Here is a 12,833-nt window from a genome sequence, read left to right as displayed (position 1 = left end):
ACGTCAGGCCACAGGTCCAGCAGGTTTGGTTGTGCGCCACCACCGCGTTCTCCGGTCAACCAAACAGAGGAGTCGAGGCCGCTGCTGCCTCAAAGATACTAGATACTATAATCTTTGCTGCTGCCCAAAGATCATATAGCGGAGGGTCTTTGTTGCTGCCTCAAACCCCGATTTACGTGCCCACCCGTTCCCCACCATTCATACGTCCTGAGCTCGCTGTCGGTTCCCCCCCAACTTCTTGGTCCTCCAAAATATTCCAAATGGAATTTAAACTGGAGGTGGTGAACTTTTGTAGCAATGTTACAAAATTTTGAGATTTAAAAAATCAAGTCTGCAATTTATCCCATCAGATAAAGCATAACAATAAGTTTAATTTGACACCAAATTCACTTTCATATCTCAAGTATTAAAAAAGTTATGACCATTTTCATACTCGGAAATTAGCATCTTGTTCCCTATTGATTTTCAATGGGCATTACAAAAAAGCTGTGATCTTAGATAATCAAAAGCACATTTCTTAAGGAAAGATTAACATTTTTAAATAGCCTAAGTGTCCAAAGATTATTCACAAATAATTCACAATATAACATGATTTTTATATCTAATTTACATTAATTTATAGGCCAAATGGAAGGAATTTAGTGTTCAATTGCTGTAAATAAATGCCCATTTAAATCGGTTTTCTAGTGGGTTCATGTGGAACGCGCAGGTTTAGAATGTTGACAGCGCGCTGGATTAGTGCCCTCAAATGCCGAGAAAAATACTGGGGGATATAAAAAGCCCAAAATGAGCTACTCGCTATAGAAAATTATAATTATAGGGTAATATACATGCCCCATTTAATGTAAAAATAAGGTACATACCTTTAATTGTTTGCTTTATAAAACCCTGGGGCTGCCAGAGCTTGCGAACTGAACGAGAGCTTTTAAATTTATTATATCTACTCTTCGAGGCCTATAAAACTAATAATAGCTTTTGGGACCGGGTCTTGCAGCGATTCTCCGTTAATGATTTACTAGGCTGAACATCTGCGATTGGAACAGCCTAGTAAAAATCGGGTTTTAAACCCGCCCCCTCCAAACAGCTCCAAAATCACACACAAGGGGAGGGGCAGATGCTCAGCCACGATTCAGGTACGTTTTGTAACATACCTAGGTGAAGGGAGGGCTTAAGCCAGAAAGAGCTATTTTAAATTGGGAAGAAAGAGCTACTTTACATTTAATTGCATCTGGTTGGGTAACTATAGTTGGGTGGAGATTATTCCATGCTTTAATTGTGCGGGGAAAGAACAAATTGCTGTATACATCTATTTTTGTAGCTGGGATCACAAATTGGATCGAATGCCCTCGTCTGCTCCTAATTGGTTTGGGTTTGGTGTAGGTCTTGTAATCTATGTAACCCCAGTCCACCATTACCCCGCCGTTCCCAGTGCAGGAATCGACCTCAACCCTGAATCCACCCCCACCCACACCCGGCCCGTCATATGCGAGCCCCGCACGGGTGTCGTCTCCCATCCATCTGCCACGGGTTCAGAGCCCACTTGGACTCCTAACCCCTGGACCTGAGCCCATTGGCTCAATTGTCCCACTATTGTAACCTCATTGCCAACATTTACCCCCCCTCATAAACGTCGGGCCAGAATGCCACCCCCTCACTCGCAGGATTTCTCAATCTCAGGATCTCATCCAGGTCATCATTCTTTACACCCCCACCAATGGGACATGCAGAACACCAGCACGTGCGGCCCATTCCACGTTCTTCTTCCTTGGAGTTACCTGAGCCATATTTCAGTTAATCTGCGGATCCAAGATGGAATGAGTCTAAGGGGTTGCAATGCACAGGTCCCTGGACAACAAGGGCAACAACGTAGTCAACATCTTCACCCTAAGATAGACACAAAAAGCTGAAGTGACTCAGCGGGACAGGCAGCATCTCTGGAGAGAAGGAATGGATGATGTTTTGGGTCGAGACCCTTCTCATCTTCATCCTTTGGCCATTTCTGTATGTGACTACAATAGGCGGTGCATGGCACCAGAGTATTGCAAACATCCAGTGTCACTATGTGCTGAGATTCTACTCGTTGCTGAGGATAACCCCTTTGCCGTGCAATGTAGAAGGCGGATGGCCATTTCTGCACTACCTATCCTTCATGGAAAGGTTCTATCAGAAAAAAAACACCGTGGATTATAAGTCATTAGATAGTAGTCTGCATACAACTTCCAACGGACACGGTGGAACAAGATAGATACTGTGGAGTGGTTCCCTGAACAGACGGCCCAAATCATCTGCAGAATACTTCAGTGCCAGAACAAGCATCACGAAAAGACACAAAATGCTGGAACAACTTGTCTGAAGAAGGATTTTGGCCCGAAACGTTGCCTATCTCCTTCGCTCCATAGATGCTGCTGCACCCGCTGAGTTTCTCCAGCATTTTAGTGTACCCTGGAACAACTTAACAGGTCAGGCAGCATTATTGCAGAACATGGCTAGGCGATGTTTCAGGTCGGGACCCTTCTTCAGTCTGACTCGACCCGAGAGGTCACGACCCAAAACGTCACCTAGCCATGTTCTCCAGAGACGCTGCCTGACCCTCTGAGTTGCTCCAGCACTTTGTGTCTTTTTTAGTAAAGCAGCAGCGGCAGTTCCTTGTTTCAACAAGCACCAAGACATTACTTGGCTGGTGCTGAGAGTGGCCCTTCCTGATCCTTCCTGTATAGACACAAAGAGCTGGAGTAACTCAGCGGGACAGGCAGACTCGTGCACCAGTCAGAAGAAAGGTCTCAACCTGAAATCTCACCCATTCCTTCTCTCCATAGATGCAACCTGTCCTGTGGAGTTACTCCAGTTTTTTGTGCCTATTTTTGGTTTAAACCAGCATCTACAGTTCTTTCCTACACAGATCCATCCTGTATGTTTGAAACGTGCTGCCTTTGGAGTGGCTGTGATGGGGAAGATATGGTTACCCGCAGACTGTTGACTGGTTTTGCTAAGAGGACTGTCAAGGCTCATTCCAAGCAGCTATATAACAATGAACTCTCTGATTTATGGGCTGTTCCCATGGACACATACCAATACAAACATCAAGTACTACTGGGAGATCATCAACTTGATGAAGGACGCTCATTGGTCTGCACAGAACTTGATAATCATCACGTCCAAAAGAGAATATTGCCAACTGGCACATTCCACGCTACAAGGGTATGTGCTGAGGGACGCACCGGGGCCCAGTGCAGCTAATGCAAATGTTTTGTGGGTAATGGTTGCAGTCAATAGTCCATCTGCCATTGGACATTGAGGGACTAAGTCCGGAGAAGAAGCCTTTTAAACATTAAAAGTTTGTATTAAAGCTATGCTTGTTTTAAGGGTAGGAAACGCAGAAAATATGGGGAACATTCCGTAGATATAAACGTATCCGTTTGTGGAAGGCGGAGGTCGTTTAAAGTGGTGCTGTTGATGAATCGTAGGAAGAATGCTCGTCCATTCTGTCCTCCCTCTGTGATTCACCTTCAAAAGGTGCAGCCAGGGAGTTTGCCGCTCAGGCTGCTGTTTTCTGTTTAATTCCGGATCCCGACGTCACCGCCCTCGCCTGATGACACTTGACTCCTCGGGTCCTCCAAGGATCCAATGATAGGGGTGTGACAAGCCTTTCCTCTCGCTGGGTTGTTTCCCCGCCTGCCTTTTTAGGGCTGTGTTTAGGGCTGTTTATTTTTGTGTAGGCTGCAGAGATAGGTCCCTGATTGGCTTTGATCACACGTTAGCCGTGCAATTGTGTGTTGTGTGGGTGACGTCAAGGGTTTATTTGTGATAGTCAGGGGCCGAGTTAGGGGCATTTACACTGTCAACCACAGCTGAGGAAAGGCAGACAGATAGACATAGACAGAAAGAGAGGCAGAGAAGGAGAGAGAGTGGAGGAGAGACAGAGAGAGACGTGGAACCGGAGGAAAGGTTTAGAGCCACCTGGCCAAAGCATTTACCGGAACCAGAAGCAGCAAAAGCCTCAGAATGGATGTCCTGGCGGTGCTGAATCTGAGCGACATCGCTGTTTATTTTTCTAAACTCACCATGTTCCCGCTGTTTGACCTGGCTTATTACATCGTGTCAATTCTCTACTTGAAATACGAACCAGGTCTGTGCATTTCAGTCTCGGCGGTATTGGGGCAGGGGGCCGTGGTTATATTTGAGGGACGAGGACAATCCTCTTTCGTACTTGCATTATTCCCAGCCCAAGAGACCGGACGTATTTCTAGAATTTGCTGTGTTTCATCCTGCTCGGCGATGGATCGGGCGTGTATCTTACTTTAATCATGGGCCGGGTCGAGATCTGAAAGCGATTCGCTTTAACGTTTGGTTCTGCAACCGTGTATTTACCGAATGAAATCACTAATGATCAGAAGGACATCGGGTGGTAACCCCAGAACCAGCTGGCCTCTGTTGTTGCAGCGTGTCCTACCGCAGTCTGCGCCCTTTAAACCCGACCTTTATCAAAGTATTCACTTGATCTTTTTACTTCACTCTCCTTACTTTGCCATCAACGGAAGGAGTATTTTGGCACATTTGGAGGTTGTGTTTATGGTGGTGGCGGGTGTGAGGGACGGTGAGAATCTGCAGGAGGTTCCTCATGTGCCAGAGAAGAGAGAATAAATAGCTGTGTCTAAGAATAACTGCAGCTGTCTAGCTGCGATGCACATTCCTTAGGGTAGATCCAGCGAGGGCACACGGTTATTCTCATATACTTTCATCACATGGTTTCCAATTAGGAATCCAGAAGAAATAAATAGACGCGGGTAGATATACAGCTGGATATTGAAATTTGAAAGAAAAATAAGTAATTGCCAGTACTGGCGTACGATCTTTCAAGATCAGGATATTTCCTGTTTCTTCCTCAACAGCGTCAGCTCAGCGGGATAAAGTCTGAATTCGGGTCCAGTGCAAATATAGTAATACACGGCCATCTCTCAAACTGAAACTCAGCAGTTCTTTAAACTCAAAAAAACTACTTTTTTTTCACTAACTAGTCTTTTATTGATTTGTAAACGTAACATTAATGCGATGCTAGGTCATTGTCATCTCCTTTCCTCTCCCTTCTATGTTCTAAGTGGGCTATATCCTCCAAAACACTCTGGTTCAGTCTTACAACTCCACCGAGAGCCACTTGATTTCCCATAGTCACCTTCCCATCTAATTGCAGAAGTTGCCACACCTGCCTTATATTTCCACCCCTTCCAATGTCCAGGGACCTCTCTCCAGAACACCTCCGTTTGGTCAGCAAAGGATGGTCCCAGAGGTTCCATTTGTCTTGTCACTTCAACTCTTCATCCAACACCCACCTAACTTTGGCCTCGAACAAGATTTCAACAAACCCAAACCTAACCTCAAAGAACAACACCTTCTCTTCCAACACAACACATTTACAAATATGGAATCCAGTCTTGTATATTACATTTCCAGCATTCGGTTTTGTTCTCTTCTCTGGTCATTTCAGAGTTAATTAATCTCCTTGGCACACACCATTTCTTATTCGCTTTATAGTCTATTTTCTTCTGGCATTACTATTATTTATGTCATTCAATCTCCCATGGTCTCCACACTAGGACAAATGTATTGTTTTGTTTTCTCCACCCCCCCCCCCCCCCCTTACTTTCACTACTTTAAATTTAGTCTTTTGTTACTTTTCCCAGCTCTGATGGAAGGTCGTCACCCTGAATTGTTGACGTCATCGTAGATGCTACCCAATCTGCTGAAGATTTCCAGTATTTTTTAAATTTCAGATTCTAGCCTTGAAGCATTTTGGTTGTGGTGTACCTGTAACTGAATGGGTGACTGTGATAATAGTTGCCACGGCTGCTCTCTAATTGGCAGAATCTGCTTTCCCGTTTTCCTGACTGCACCACTGTCTTCTTCAACAATGCCCAAAGTATATATTTTGTTAATTTATGCATGGGATATGATTGCCCCTGTGTCCATCATACATTGTCAATGCTTAATTGCTTTCAAATTAAGGAGGCAGTTAAGAGCCAACAAATTGGTGAGTCTAGAGTCACATACAAGCCACAATGAGTAATGATGACAGATTTCCATCCCTTTTGGAAATTAGAATACCATAGTTCTTACAACAATCCCATACTTTAATGGTTATCATTACTAGGTTTCTTTTATAATTTTAGGTTCATTATTGAATTTAAATTTCTTAGCTGCCATGATGGGATTTGACAATCATCCAGAATTCTGTCCTTCCTAAAGAGTAGCGACCAGAACCGTGCACAGTACTCCACCTAACCAATATTTTCTAAGGTTGTACCATAACCACCTCCTTTCTCTTATATTCAATGCTTCTGCTACAGAAGACAAGTATCCCATATGCCTTCTTCACCATCTTGACTCTATGTGGTACCATCTTCAGGTATTTGTAGATTTGTACATCAAGATCCCTCTGTGCACAATACTCCCATACATCCTACCATTCATTATGTACAATCAACCCATATTAGCCCACCCAACATCCAAAGAAGTCAAGAAGTGTTTATCATCATAAGCACAAGTATGGTCAGGTACAATGAAAATCTTGCTTGCAGTAGCATTACAGGCGCATCGACTCAAATAATGCTTATAAACATACATTATAAATAAGTTACAATTACATTTTATAAGACACAGTAAAAAGAAAAAGACTGGGCAAAAAACAAAACATTAGAGCAAAACACAATGAGGAAACTATCAATGGTAGTGCAAGAGGTGGTCCATAGTGTTCCTTTGCTGAGATACATTGAGGTTGGTTGGTTCCAGAACCTGATGGTGTAGGAATGGTTTAATTTCATCGACGGGTAGCATTTCTACCAGAAATAAGTACAAGCACTAGAAACGCCTGCAAAAGGCTTCTTTTGCACAATTTCCTTATCCGATTTTGATGCTTCAATTATTTCAAAACCTAACCATGTATGAATACCCTTTTTCATTATGCACATGCTTTACATCAGATGAAGCAAGTTTAATTGATCAGAAGGGCAAGTATTCCCTCTAAGATTCACTTGTTGGTGAAAAAAATCTAAGTTGCTGGAAAATGACAGTGAACTGGTTTGGTGGGCACAGAAGTAGGAAATGGAATTCAAAGCAGTGAAATATAAGATAATGCATTTGGAAAGGGGAAAAGGCAAAGTAATACATAATAAGTGGTGCAACGTTACAAACTGCAAGCAAAAGAGGCTATCATGGACTACATTATCCACAGAATCCGAAGGTAGAGGGATAGATAGATCAGGAGGCTATTGGTAAATACAAAGAACGGGGAAGGTAGACAAAAATGCTGGAGAAACTCAACGAGTGAGGCAGCATCTATGGAGCGAAGGAATAGGTGATGTTTCGGGTCGAGACCCGTCTGAAAAAGGGGCTCGACCCGAAACGTCACCTATTCCTTCGCTCCATAGATGCTGCCTCACCCACTGAGTTTCTCCAATATTTTTGTCTACCTTCGATTTTTCCAGCATCTGCAGTTCTTTCTTAAACAAATAACAGAGAGGTTACATTAGAACAATAAGACTCCAGAGGACGATGTCACCACACTTGAAGTAAAAGGTTATAAATTAGAGAAGGTGCAGAGCAGTTTAACAAAGATATTGAAAACCAAACTAAATGCAGATGCAGAAAATCTGAAATAAATATTGAATATGTTGGAAATGTTTCAGTCTAAGACCCATCATCAGACTGGGAAACCTGTTTTTTATCTTTCTCAATTCTGATGATGGCTCTTTGATCTAAAACATTAACCATTCCCTTTTCCACAAATGCGCCTAATCTGCTGAGTGTTTCTTGCATTTTCAGTTTTTTTATTTAACAAAGATATTACTAGAAGAATTCTAGTTACTAGGGTGGATTGTATCAGGCTGTGGGTGTTTTCTTTGGAGAATTGAGATTATAAGATACAGATGTACAGAATTTTCAGAGGAAGGTCGATAACCTGGAGACGTAGGCTTGAACACATAGGAGGAGATGTGAAAAAATGTTTTCACCAGAATAGTAAAAGTGTGGAATTCACTGCCCTTAAGAGTGGTGGTGGCATAAACCCTTATCACATTAGATGAGCACTTGAATCATAACATACAGGCCAATATAAAAATAACATTTGTTTAAGAAAGAACTGTAGATGCTGGAATAATCAAAGGTAGACAAAAATGCTGGAGAAACTCAGCGGGTGAGGCAGCATCTATGGAGTGAAGGAATAGGTGACGTTTCGGGTTGAGACCCTTCTTCAGACTGATGTGGGGGCGGGGGTTTGGCGGGTGGGAAGAAGAAAGGAAGAGGCAGAGACAGTGGGCCGTGGGAGAGCTGGGAAGGGAAGGGGGAGGAGGGAGAAAGCAAGGACTACCTGAAATTGTAGAAGTCAATGTTCATACCGCTGGGGTGTCATTTGGCTGGGATAGACATAATAGGCTGAGTAGCCTTCTTCAATGTTATATGATTGTTACTGGAGAAGTCGCAGAGACACCTGAATTTCGTGGGGAGTTCAATGGCAGCTGAAAATGGTAGGACAGAGTAACAATCGCAAGCGCAAGAGATGCAACACTTGTCCCTTTACCTCCCCCCTCGACTCCGTTCAAGGACCCAAGCAGTCGTTCCAGGTGCGACAGAGGTTTACCTGCATCTCTTCCAACCTCATCTATTGCGTCCGCTGCTCTAGATGTCAGTAGATCTATATCGGTGAGACCAAGCGGAGGTTGGGCGATCGTTTCGCCGAACATCTCCGCTCGGTCCGCAATAACCAAGCTGACCTCCCGGTGGCTCAGCACTTCAACTCCCCCTCCCACTCCGTCTCTGACCTCTCTGTCCTGGGTCTCCTCCATGGCCACAGCGAGCAGCACCGGAAATTGGAGGAACAGCACCTCATATTCCGTTTGGGGAGTCTGCATCCTGGGGGCATGAACATCGAATTCTCCCAATTTTGTTAGTCCTTGCTGTCTCCTCCCCTTCCTCAGTCCCCCTGCTGTCTCCTCCCATCCCCCAGCCTTCGGGCTCCTCCTCCTTTTTCCTTTCTTGTCCCCCCCCACCCCCGCCCCCGATCAGTCTGAAGAAGGGTTTTGGCACGAAACGTTGCCTATTTCCTTCGTTCCATAGATGCTGCTGCACCCGCTGAGTTTCTCCAGCTTTTTTGTGTACCTTCGATTCTCCAGCATCTGCAGTTCCTTCTTAAACACAGAGTAACAATCTGATCGATTGTTACATTTTGTTACCAAAATGATCAAGCTATAACACTTGAATAGGCAAATGAAATTTATAGCTACTTTGGAACACCGCGATAATATAGTTACCCATCAGCTTTTAACAGTGCATTGTGCTTTTAAAAATAAATGATGTTGCGTTGATAATGAACCTTTCAAACCATCAGGAAGTCAAAATCCAAACTACAGTAAGTATAGGAAGGTAGCACAAATAGCAATGAGCTAAATGACTCTCTTCTATTTCAGTGATCATGATTGGGGAATAAATATTGACCAGGACAATCATTCTTTAAATAGGGCCAGACCTCCTCATCCATCTAAGAGGGAAGAAGCAGCCTTGGTGTTGCAATGCGACTTGAAAGATGGCACCTATAACAGTGCAGCATTCCCTCAGTACTGAACTGGAGTGCAGATCAGTCAGGGTATGTGCTTACATTTCTGAGATGGCACATGAATTCATGTCCTACATATTCAGAGTTAAATGTGCCAACACAGGGATAAGATTGACCATCAAATTCGAGAACAACTTAAAGCACTCTTAAATCCAAATTTTACATAGTGAATCCTTTACATGTTCATTGGCATTTCCTAGTTTTGCTTTTAATTACATGATTTAATTCATCAAAATTACTTATTTGAGGGTGCTTTGAGAACCAATTTCTATGTAAAAAATTGCTTTGAAAATGCTGTAATTGTTACAATGTTTAGAGCTGATGGTAAAAAGTTCCTGAGAGGCCACCTAAAATCCACAGCCAGCAATAATCATGGGTCTTTCCACTTAGATGGTTTGATTGGCCTTCCTCGTATGTATTTTTCAAGTACTCTACATATGTACAGAGCTGGAAACTGGTCAATATTGATGTTCTAAGTTATTTGGAAAGGAAACTGGAAAATATATGGTGGAAAACAGCATGAATGGCTACAGGGAAAAGTAGAATCAAAGAAGGTCACATTTTCAATAAATGCACTTGTGATTGCAAGGCAGGAAGGGATGTGAAATATTGTCCTGAGGGGAAGATATTTACAGAACTCTGTAGTCAGGAAATATTTTTGTAGAATTTTTATTAATGAGATAGAATGATTGGGTATCCACGTCTATGGGATAACATACAACCCATTCTGGTTCCTTGTTTTCTTTTTTTTCTCATTCACAGGATGGGCATTGCCGCCAAGGATAGAATTTTTACCCATCCCTAACCTCACTATGGTAGAATAATGATTACATTGCATGACCAGTGGTATCGAAGGACTTGGTTAATATCTAGGAACGAGTTCTGATCACACCATGGCATCAGTTTTGGTGATCAAGAAACAACAGGTCTGTCATAAAAGCTTATTTCATTCATAAATGTACTTAGGCAGAGAAATATGCTGATCTGGCCTATATGTGACTCCAGAGTCTAACAAACAATATGGCCAACTCAGTCTAGTGTCAACCACATTACTGTTGCTTTTTGGGAGATATTTATATAATTTGTTGATTTCTTTGTGATGTGGGCATTGATGGCAAGGCCAACATTTATTGCCCATTCTGAATCGCCTTGAGAAATTAGTGGTGTGCTGCCTTCTTTAACTGCCGTGGCCTTTTATGGAAGTGCTGATGGGCAGGGACTTCCGGGAACTGGAAACAGTTACAAAGAAAGGCAGACAATATATTTCCAATTCAGAATGGTGTGTGATTGAAGGGGAACCCACAGCTGGTGGGATTCCCATATGTCAGTGATCTTTATCCTTTTCTATCAATAACGGTTGCAACTTTGGGAACTTACATTACATTACAGCAGTCTTGGCAAGTTGATAACAGATAGAAGACAATAGGTCAAAATAAGATATCATCCTCTTTGGTATAAAAATATTTAAAAAAAAGCAGTTTTCTTTTTAAGTGAGAGATTAAAAGGTCTTGTTGCTCTGAAGGACCTGGCTGTCCTTGTACATGAATCACTGAGAGCTAGTTTTTAGGCATTCAGCAAGCATTCAGGAAGGCAAACAGAATATTTGCTTTTATTGGAAGAGAATTGAGTATGTGAGGAAATATGTCTTGCTCCTCTGGTTAGTTACAGAGCTAATAAAAGTGTATATGCAATATTGTATGCCTTCTTACCATAGGAAGGATATACTTGCATGGGAGAGGGTACCAAAGGTTGTGTGTTGTCACAAAAATCTGATTTGATCATGAAAGGTATCTGCTGCTATATTCTACTCTGGTTTTCATATGCAATTGGTATTGGTTTATTATTGTCATGTGTACCAAAAATGCAGTGAAAAACTTTTGCATGCTATCCAGGCAGTTCATTTAATGCACAAGTGCAATCATTCCATATATAAGTACAGCAAGTGCAAAAGACAAAGTAAATCAAGTGTAGAATACAGTATTACAGCTAGAGAGAAAGTGCAGGTAAAAATGTGCAGAGGTCGTAACATAGTATATTGGAGGATCGGGAATAAATCTTTAGCATATGAGATCCGTTCAAGAGTCGGATCACACCACGGGTAGAAGCTGTTCTTGAATCTGATGATGTGCTTTCAAGTTTTTGTATCTTCTGCCCGATGGGAGAGGGGAGAAGAGAGAATGACCGGGGTGTGAGTGGTATTTTGATAAGGTTTCCCAAGGCAATGTGAAGTGTAAATGAAGTAAACGAGGAGAAGGCTGGTTTGCATGATGGACCGGGCCGTATCCACAGTAAAGCATTGTTTTGTGTGGTCTTGGGCAGTTGACCAGTGTGAGTAATTAAACCAAGCTGTGATACATTCCAATAGAATGCTTTCTATGCATCAGTATAAATTGATGAGTCAATGAGGACTTGCCAAATTTTGAGGAAGTAGAGGATTTGGTGTGCTTTCTTGGCCATATTGTGTTTGTGATCAACATCTTTACTTCTGCTGTGGTGTATGTAACTTTTAGTCCTTTGATCGAAAATAGGTTTGTGCTGCTAATAAAGAAGGAACTAAAGATGGGTCCCAACCTGAATCAGAACCTTTCATTTTCTCCAGAGATGCTGCCTGACCCGCTGAGTTACTCCAGCATTTTGTGTCTATCTTAGTTATGTGCTACTTATAGTTTTACACATTGATGAGTTGGGTGAAAGAGTTAGCAAGTGATATTGTGGGGAGTGGTGCTGTGTGTATGAGTCGGTGGAACTGATCTGAAGATATTTTCAGAATCTCAGTATCTTTTACACGCAAACTGCAGGCTCATCATTCTGCACAGGATCAAATTGACAGCAACTGCTTGAGATTAACTTCTTGGCTTTGAGTAGGTAGAGAACCAAAATGATTGATCTATAATTAATAGTTTAATGTAATGCTCAAAAAGTAATACCTAACCCAAGTTTAAAAAAAATTGAAATCAAATAATAATATTCATCGATTAAATGGGATTTCAGTAGTGACTTTTGGACAAAAATGGCAACCTGTAAAAGCTACCTTATTTGCTTCATATGTCATTTTCAACCTTACTCATCTTAAAAATGAGAAATTAGTTCTTACATATTTATAGAATAATCAAATTTTACTTTCATGGTTTTTCCTCGAATTGCTATTTAAGGAGCCAGGACTGGGACTGTATTTTTTTCACTTGGATCAGTGACCTATGGCCTCAAACACTCTCATACATGTACCTGCACT

The 12,833-nt window shown here is 42.2% G+C and overlaps 1 protein-coding gene across 1 annotated transcript in view; it reads left to right on the top strand.

Moving 5' to 3' along the window:
* The first annotated feature begins 3,383 nt into the window (after positions 1-3,383).
* Positions 3,384-12,833, top strand: part of tmem38a (transmembrane protein 38A) — a 29,371-nt gene continuing 19,921 nt past the window's right edge. Inside the window, exon 1 of the mRNA XM_055658714.1 lies at positions 3,384-4,126. Within this exon, the coding sequence (XP_055514689.1) occupies positions 4,003-4,126 (124 nt within the window). The 5' untranslated portion in view covers positions 3,384-4,002. The remainder of the gene's footprint in view (positions 4,127-12,833) is intronic.

This window comes from Leucoraja erinacea, chromosome 29, assembly GCF_028641065.1.
Source record: "Leucoraja erinacea ecotype New England chromosome 29, Leri_hhj_1, whole genome shotgun sequence".
NCBI classification, from domain to species: Eukaryota; Metazoa; Chordata; class Chondrichthyes; order Rajiformes; family Rajidae; genus Leucoraja; species Leucoraja erinaceus.
Note: the sequence above shows the minus strand (reverse complement) of the source record. Positions and strands in the feature narration are given on the sequence as shown.